General features: G+C 42.8%; 1 protein-coding gene across 9 annotated transcripts in view; it reads left to right on the top strand.

Moving 5' to 3' along the window:
* The window catches only part of TRPM3 (transient receptor potential cation channel subfamily M member 3), a 608,143-nt gene that overhangs the window by 533,024 nt on the left and 65,553 nt on the right, over positions 1-9,566 (top strand). For all 9 annotated transcript variants that reach the window (XM_061425528.1, XM_061425527.1, XM_061425526.1 and 6 more), the window contains 2 exons: positions 171-299; positions 5,517-5,768. In XM_061425528.1, the coding sequence (XP_061281512.1) occupies positions 171-299; positions 5,517-5,768 (381 nt within the window). The remainder of the gene's footprint in view (positions 1-170; positions 300-5,516; positions 5,769-9,566) is intronic.

The following is a 9,566-nucleotide window of genomic DNA, read 5'->3' as shown; positions in this document are numbered from 1 at the left end:
TATTATGGTCTTTTAAAATTCTTTCGATAGTTTAGCACCTAGACGTTCGTTTCATTGTGAATAATTGGTCCTGCTTGCTGACCTTGTCGTGTCCTGCTGCACAGCGCCCTTGCCCAGGGGCAGGGCTCCCAGGTCTTCGCAGCCAGAGACTGTATTGTGTTTCCTTACAGCTGGCGTACATCGGATACTTGATGCTGTTCAACTATATCGTGCTAGTGAAGATGGAGCGCTGGCCTTCTACCCAGGAATGGATCGTCATTTCCTATATTTTCACCCTGGGAATAGAAAAGATGAGAGAGGTAACCACTTTCCTAAAAGAAAACAGAGGAGAAAGACAGTGGTTAGTTTCCTCTCTGAATGGAGGGGAGTAAGGAAGGTTGGGGTCTAAATTAAGCCGGAAACGATTTCTCTAATGCTGCCACAGAAATAAGGGACTTGATTTCGACCACTAGAGACAAACCTGGGAGGCTTCAGTGTGTGTTTATAAGATTGTCACTTCACGTACGCTTGGGATCTAATCTATATTTTCTGGAGCATCACTCTTGCCCCAAGAAACTTCCAGTTGTCTTCAACACTGTTTACATCTCTCCTTCCTCATCTTGATAAATGTGACTTTTAAATTTTTTTTCTACTTAAATTGTTTTTAATCTTTGAATTTTCCACTTTTAATTCCCATTGCAACCCCTTACTTTGGGTCTTTTTGGACCCAGTCTACCAAATACCTATGATTCTGCAAATGCACTTCAGCAGCTCCAGGAGGAACTATGCCTTCGTTAATTTATTCCCTGGCTTATTCCTTCTCAACCTTTATTATCCCCCTGCTGGGCAATAGCCTCTCTACCAGCCCTCGGCAAAATGAGCATATTTCTTGTCCTTCAGGTTGAGGGTGTGGGTCTCTCTCTTCTCTCCCTCACCCCATCGCATTAAAGAAGCCATCAAAATGCCACCCTCTTGTGACGTACTTGAATTCAAGGCTAACCTTGGCCCATCAGATTCAGAGCGTTTATAATAAATGCAGGCAAGCAGTAGTCCACCAGAGGGCTCTGCAACCCTGCCCAACAGGCTCCCAGAGCTGGTTCCCAAGTCCACAGGGATGGCAGGCTTGTGCAATGTGATTCCTCTGCATTTCCCCCTGAAACTAGTCAGCTGGAGAGACTTTCTGGAAGAATTATTCCCTGTCAAGTCCACTGCATTCTCAAGAGCTCTACTTGCTGTACTATAGTCAGTGGGAAAATATATTGGGCTCCATAGAAAAAATAATTCTTACAAACCCACAAATTCACACTTGCCTTCATTACTGCTGCTTGCTGCTAAATTGCTTCAGTTGTTCCAACTCTTTGCGACCCCATGGACTGTAGCCTGCCAGGCTCCTCTGTCCATGGGATTTTCCAGGTAAGAGTACTGGAGTGGGTTGCCATGCCTCTTTCAGGGGATCTTCTCAACCCAGGGATTGAACCCATATCTGCTATGTCTCCTGAATTGGCAGGTGGGTTCTTTACCACTAGCACCACCTGGGAAATTCCTGCCTTCTTTACTAAGTCAGGTTAAAAGGGCCTTACTATCAGGGCTAAAATGTTCTCCTCCAAGAAAAAGTAGGATCATTTTTTAAAAATATGTATAAATAGTTAAGAGCCCTTCCCTTGGGTTTTTTAACTACCTTGGGATATTTAAATTCTAGCCATCACGCCCCCATTTTGAGAGTCCCATTTTATAAGGAACAGGATTTTTGTTGTTGTTAATGGATTCCTGTCTACTCTCAGGCTTTCCCATTCATAATGCCTTCCACTTCCTGACCAGTGTTGTGTATTCCCCATTTGTAAACTGAAAACAGTAATAAATTCGCTGTGGTCTTTGTGTAGCTCTCTGAGAACTGAGGCTGCTACTGCTAAGGGCTCTGTTGCTGTGAAGTGCCAGCTCGCTGGCTTTGTGATTTAAAGCCTTAGATGCATTTTCCTTCCCCATGATAAGCAGAAAAGGGAAAGGCTAGAGCAGGGAGACTGGAATCTCTCCAGGGACTAGACTAGAAGAAGACAGGGAGCAGTCTGTACTCCACGGACTGTTCTGGAAGAAGCTGCCAAGCCGGCGGGATGCCAGGAATCTCCAGGCTGGCTATCCATTTCTCCTGAGGCGGCATATAACAGCAGGGAGGGCAGAGCCTGGAGCCCGGGGTCAGCAGGGGGTCAACCAAGAGCCCTTGTTTCCGAGGCAGCTGTGGGACGGGAGGCACTGACCACCTAAGTATCTGACCTTTTCCTCTCCAGCCCCATGAGGTTGCCCCTCGCCCCACATGCTTGAATGCACTAAAGAAATCCTCAGGTGCCAAGGGTCCCGCCTTGAGCCGCCTCACAGTCAGCACGCAGGCCCTACAGACCTCAGACGCAAAAGCCTGGAAACAGGAAAAATCTGTAGGCTTCTGCGCCTCCAGGGACCTACAAGGAGGGCTTTGTGGTTTCACGTTCTGCCAACCCCTTCCCGGCACCACATTCTTCTGCGCGGAGTCAGCCCAGCAAGCCGGGTGATCTCGTAATAGCACGTAACTGCTGTGCCACGCGTGCTCATCCTCCCACTGGGGCCTCTTCCGGCCACTTGTAAGGTAGATGACGCGGCTGTGAGGGCGTCCCTCTCCACAGCTGTGGGAACTAAGACTCGGGGATTGAGCAAAGTTTCTGCATCCCACAGCTATAAAAGAGAGCTGGGTCTTAAATCAGACTGACCCGGCCTTAGGCCCACCCTGCCCGTGGTTACAAACTGGGCTGCTCCCTGGATCCCAGGGATCCTAAGAGAGGTCTCACCTCATGCACTATGCTTTTATCTGTTTCTATGTTGAGATTTCACAAGATACTTTCACTGTTTTTTAAAAAATATTTTACTACAAACCTTAGGAGAGTGTGGGCCAAGGGTTAGAGAATATTAATTTAAGACATTCCCAAACCCCTTAGGACACCTACGGGAGCACACACACTGAGTTTGCCTCGTTAGGATGGATGGGGGATGGGGAGCCATCAGGACAACAACTGTAACAGGAATTCCTCAAGGGCTGGACAGTGACTCCAACCTGTGGTCAGCAGCATGACCTGGGAACTTTTAGAAATGTAAATCGTCAGGCCCAGGATCATGCATATTAAAGCAGAAACTCTAAGGGTGGCGCTCAGGGGACTGCTTTCACCAGCCCTCCAGGTGATTCCAATGCATTCTGAGGGCTAGGGGTTTAGGAATAAGGTACTAGAAGAATGAAGCTACCAGGTAGCTCCTGGTATCTTGCTCAGCCTTTCAAGCTCCAGTCCTGACTTTCTAAGACCACCCTTCCTTACACTTCAGGCCAAGGCAAGCTACTAAAGTCATTGTGAAGATTCAGATCAATAGCTGCAGTTTAAACCTGTCCCATCTTTGCACTCCCTTCTTTGAGAGATCCTGAACTGGGAGAGGGGTGGGTCATGGCTTGAAGAGGTGGAAATCTCAGAGGTAAACACAAATGATTCATGAAGGTAGCCCTGCTACGTAGCTTCACAAGGTTCCTCACACCCTGTGGTACAGAATGGGTGGCAACTCCTGCTATCCAGCTGTGCATTTCATAGAGTGTGGAGCAGCAAAAAGTCCTCTCTGGATTTAAGATAAATCAGAATACCACCCAGCAGTTAAGATATACAAGGGAGTGGATAGTTACTATGGAGTATCTGTACAACAATCAATCAGGCAGTCAACAACTATTTATTGAGTGTCTCTTATGTAGCAGGCCCTAGGGAACAAAGGGTCTGTCCTCAAAGTTTATAGTTATAGATGAGAGGAGAGATCAAAGGATATTGAGAGGAATGCATGGATAGATGATAGCTAGTTAGCTAGACCAGCATATATGTACACCCGTACATACACATGTATGAGGAAGGTTTTCAACGAGTGAAAAAAATCTTCAAAACATAAATAGGATAATTGGGGATGTGGAGACCACTTCAAGGAGGGTGGTCAAGAAAGTTCTTCTAGGAGGGGGAAATATGAGTGGAGACCTTGAGTATAAGCAGTCACCAGACATGTAAAAATCAGGGAGAGGAAAATACCCAACAGAAGGAACAAGTACAAATGTCCTGAATATAGAATGGATTTGTTATCTTAAGAGCAGAAGAGGGAGAATATGGTGGGATGTTAAATGAGGCCACCATAAGGAATTTGGATCTTTCTGTATTTGTAATGGAAACCATCAAAAGGCTTAAGTATTCAGTTATCACAATTTGCTCTAGTTTTGCTGTTATTCGTCCATCTCTCATGTCTCTCTTTATCTTCTAAATTGAGGCTTAATTCACCTGTAAGAAAATGAACAACTCGTAAGGGTACAGCTTGCTGCATTTTTTACCTACCTATACTGCTGCTGCCGCTAAGTCGCTTCAGTCGTGTCCGACTCTGTGCAACCCCATAGACGGCAGCCAACCAGGCTCCCCCGTCCCTGGGATTCTCCAGGCAAGAACACTGGAGTGGGTTGCCATTTCCTTCTCCAATGCATAGAAGTGAAAATTGAAAGTGAAGTCGCTCAGTCATGTCCGACTCTTTGCAACCCCATGGACTGCAGCCTACCAGGCTCCTCCATCCATGGGATTCTCCAGGCAAGAGTACTGGAGTGGGGTGCCATTGCCCTCTCCGTTACCTACCTATACAAGTGTGTAATCACCACCCAGATCATGGCTTAGGCTTTTAAAGGTCTTTCTGGGGGCTGCTCAGAGGCTGGCTAGGCAACAGTGATGGCCGGGATACCAGTTAGAAGGCTATTGCAGTCATCTGGGTGATGGGATGGGGCTTAGGAGAGGGGGACAGCAGTGGGGGTGGTGAGAAGAGGTCCCACTAGGTTGTATTTGGAAATAGAGCTGATATGTTGATGCAGAGGACATGGGTGTGAAAGAGGGGAATGAAGGAATCCTCCTAAGTTAGTGGCCTGAGTAACTCAACATGGTGATACTGTTTACTGAGATGGAGAAGGATTTTGGAGATTTGCAGTGTATTAGGAATCAATACCGGAGAGGGCAATGGCACCCCACTCCAGTACTCTTGCCTGGAAAATCCATGGACAGAGGAGCCTGGTAGGCTGCAGTCCATGGGGTCACTAAGAGTTGGGAACGACTTGAGCGACTTCACTTTCACTTTTCACTTTCATGCATTGGAGAAGGAAATGGCAACCCACTTCAGTGTTCTTGCCTGGAGAATCCCAGGGGTGGTGGAGCCTGGTGGGCTGCCGCCTATGGGGTCGCACAGAGTCAGACACGACTGAAGCGACTTAGCAGCAGCAGCAGCAGGAATCAATAATTTTATAGCAAAACTCTAATGTGTGTCTTAGAATTATAAGGCATCCTAAAGGATCAAACTTACTGCTTATGTACAACTGAGCTAAGCTTAGGTCATCCAGAGCCTCTTGAATAGATACAGGTAGACAAAGAAAAGCTACTAATGTCAGCTCACAGACCAAGCACTTTCCAACTGGGCTGAAAATACAGACAGAAATCAAACCTAACCTCACTCTCTTTCCTGACTTTTAGATTTTGATGTCAGAGCCAGGAAAGTTGCTACAAAAAGTGAAGGTGTGGTTGCAAGAGTACTGGAATGTCACAGACCTCATAGCCATCCTTCTGTTCTCTGTTGGAATGATTCTTCGTCTCCAAGACCAACCCTTCAGGAGTGATGGGAGGGTCATCTATTGTGTGAACATCATTTATTGGTACATTCGTCTATTAGACATCTTCGGCGTGAACAAGTATTTGGGCCCATATGTGATGATGATTGGAAAAATGGTAAGCAGGGTCCTCTGATTCCATGTTATAAGTCCTCAGAGGAGGAGTGGTTATCATAGGAAGAGGGAAATCATTCATTTGGGCCTTCCATCCCTGTCTGAGATGGCCCTAAGGTGTTTTATTTTTTAATTCCTTTCACGTGTTCAGAAGTTTGACTTCATCTATATACATAATTGGAGAATTCACTATCACTCACTCACTCACTGACAAATAAACATCATCTATTTTGTGCTGGGCACCTGAGTGGGAATTGAGTATGTAAAGATCCTCATTCAGTGAGATAGATGATGAGAGAAAGAGGGTGGTAACTACCATATGGTGTGAGAATGCTGTAACAGAGTTGTGTATGGAATGCCACAGGGACAAAAGAGGTTGATCAGAGAAGGCTTCATGTGGACGTCACATTTTAGCTGGATATTGGAGAAGATATGGATATCCACTCTCAATGTTTAACTAATTTCTTTTTTCTTAATGAAGTTCTAAAAAAAATGTCTTCTCTGTACACAGATGGAAGAAAAGCCAGTTTAAGATGAGATGAATTATGTTGAGTTTGAGTTGAACATTAAGTTTTGTCAATATATCATGTGTTTTGTTCCATTACTGGAAAATGATGTGTTTAAAAACTAGGTTCCAGAATGATATTCCTACTTATTCTTAAAAAAAAAAAAAAAAAGAATCCCAAGTGCCAAGCTAATACGCTTCCCCACATATGGCTTTGGACTTGTTCCAGTATCCCTGGACCATACACTAATTTCTAGACTTTTCTCCATAAAGGCTGAGCCCTCACAGGACAGCAACAGTGTGAATCTGAAAATGCACCAGTAAATCAGCTCTCTCTCCAAACTCAGAAGAGGAGGAATCAGAACCTGATGCTCAGAAACTGGGTGCTTTTATCAGTTAAACCATACACCTCTTACAAAGAGAGGGAGAATTTGAATCTAAAAGAAAAGGGTTATGAGACCTTGAGCAATTTTTTAACAACTCTTTGAGATGCAGTTTACTCATTTCCAAGTAGTAATAATACATGCAAATCTCATAAGGTTGCAGTGATAATTAGAAATAACATATGCTAAGTGGGCAACTGTGTTTGATTCACAGTAGGAAGTTGATAAACTGTATTTTTTATGATTGTTAAAGTACAATGGAAAAAACTGAGCATACTTATTTGCTCCATTCCTAATCCTTTTGAACAAAAGCTTGGTGTTTATAATACCAGCATTGTTTAGAGAGAATATCACAAAGCCTTGAGTTCAGTAGTGAGTCTTGAATTCAGTAGTGAAAGCGAAAGTCACTCAGTAGTGTCTGACTCTTTGCAACCGCATGGACTATACAGTCCGTGAAATTCTCCAGGCAAGAATGTTGGAGTGGGTAACCTTTCCCTTCTCCAGGGTATCTTCCCAACCCAGGGATCGAACCCAGGTCTGCCACATTGCAGGCAGATTCTTTACCAGCTGAGCCACAAGGGAAGCCCAAGAATACTGAAGTGGGCAGCTTATTTATTTTTTAATTGGAGGATCATTAATGAATTCAGTAAGCTTAATTAACTTCCAATTTTAAAAAAAAGCTTGAGTTACTTACCCAAAACTGAATCCCAATCCCTTTGAGAGGTTTTTGACTAGAAAACAAACCTGTATCTTATTATATAACATTACCTCTTCTCTCATTGTACTTTAGTATTGAATTTGAGATGGCGGTGAAAATGTCCACATCTAAAAGCAGAATCTCCACCTAGTCTATGGGAGAGGTTTAGGAGACAGGATCTGTTAGTTCTCCACACAATTTATATATAACAATGTGTAGATGTATGAATTTTCTGGACAGAGGGGAAAAGGTTCTATGAGACTGTCAAATATATTTTCAAATGTACCCAGTGAAAGTGAAGAAAGAACAGCTACAAAATTAAGCCAAGTTTTCTCGACCTTGACACTGTTGCTACTTTGGACTAGATAATTCTTTGTTGGGGGTAGGGTGGGCTGTCCTGTGCATCATAGGGTGTTTAGCAGCATCCTTGACCTCTACCCACTGGGTGTCAGTGATATGTGTGTGCATGAGCACATGCACGTGTGTGTATGCACATACACACGTAACAACAACATTTCCAGATATTGCTATATGTCCCCGCAGAGCAAGTTGCCTTCTGTTGAGAACCACTGTGTTATGCAAGTACATTATCTGATGGGTTGTTGTTCCTAATTGATCATTACCTTATTTCAGTAAATAAAATTAGGAAGGACCCAAACCAGGCATATTACTTTTAAGAGGTTGGGTCACATTTAAATACTTGAAATAATTAAAGTCACTCTAATGCCCCACGTGCATTTTAAAATTCATCTCTATATTTTTAATAATGACATAATTATTTCCCCAGTTTTGATAAGAATGAAACCTTACCATGAAGTGAGCAAGAGAGATGTACTGCATTTTTCTACATTCTAACTTATTCTTAACTAGTTAGTGAAATCATTCATAAGTAGAAAATGAGTATATTTGGGGACTTCGTTGTCTTTCTAGGGATTTTAAGATAATTAGTTCAGTAATTGAGCCACTGATCCAGAAGATAGGTAAACTATGCCTATAGAATTATCAGTGAGCCAGGTGGACTGCCAGAGTGGAAGTGAAATATGCCTAGATGTGATTATTCCAAAAGCCCCTATTTAATATTAAATAGTGAAGTAACTTACCTGGTCCAGGCACAACTGAAGGCAGCTAAGGTACTTGGACTCAGTACTGGTTAAGTATGTTTCCAACTGATCTTCAGCTCTAGAATAACTTAATAGAACTCTAACCTCTTTTCCTTCATATTCCACTTCTCAGTGGTTCTCTAAGCCTAGTACTAAGTTATACCACTTATGTAATGTGAATAAAAATAACATAAATAGGTATCATTTACTATGCACCAAATACCATGTCAGACATGTCAATCATCATTACAATCCCATGAAATAGGCTTTAGTTTATTCATCTCACAATTGAACAGATTAAAACTGAGCAAGAAACAAAGGCTTCAAACTCCTCTCTCACTCCACAGCGTGACCTTTTTTCAATTCTAATAATAAGAATAATACATTAACTTTTACCAAGAACTACCCACATTGTTTCACACCTTATATCATTTAATCCTTACAAAAATAATATGCATCATTACTGTTATGATTATTATCCCTACTTTACAAATTAAAAGAAAAAAACCAAGATCAAGCAACATGCCCAAGATCACCTAGTTGTTTTTGCTAGCAGAGCCAAGGCGAGACTTCAGGTATTCTGACGCCTGAGGACACATGCTTAACCACTGCAGTATATGCTCCCCTCTATACAACCCAACCGAAGGATGTTTAAAAGAATGAGAGACAATCAGCACTCTTCATATTGAACCAATTTGACAATTTTGGTTTAAAAGCAGAAGCCAGACCCCAGTTCTGACAATGTCTTGTTTCTGTAGTTCACTCCAACAGACATCAGTATTTATATGGAAGTTATGACGCCTTTGAAATATGTGAAGTTGAGTGTTTGGGAACAGTGTTTGTTTGATTGTTTTGACCCTTTGAATAGGTATTACGATCAAGCTAAATGGAAACAGTCCTGAGAAATTAGATTAGAACAGTTGCTGTATTTACTGGCTGAATTTTCTTGGATCAAACTAGGTCCTAAATCTCATAAGTAAACACCTTCCTCTCCCCACCCACCTTTTAATCAGTCTAAATAAACATAACAGAAAGGACCCTTTTGTGCTTTTTCATTAATAGAACTTTTTGTAAATAAATGATGAAAGAATTTTGCAAGATAAGAGAGAGAGGGGAT

This window comes from Bos javanicus, chromosome 8 (genome assembly GCF_032452875.1).
Source record: "Bos javanicus breed banteng chromosome 8, ARS-OSU_banteng_1.0, whole genome shotgun sequence".
In the NCBI taxonomy this organism is placed as follows: domain Eukaryota; kingdom Metazoa; phylum Chordata; class Mammalia; order Artiodactyla; family Bovidae; genus Bos; species Bos javanicus.
The sequence above is the reverse complement of the archived record's forward strand: the minus strand, read 5'-3'. Positions and strand labels throughout refer to the sequence as shown.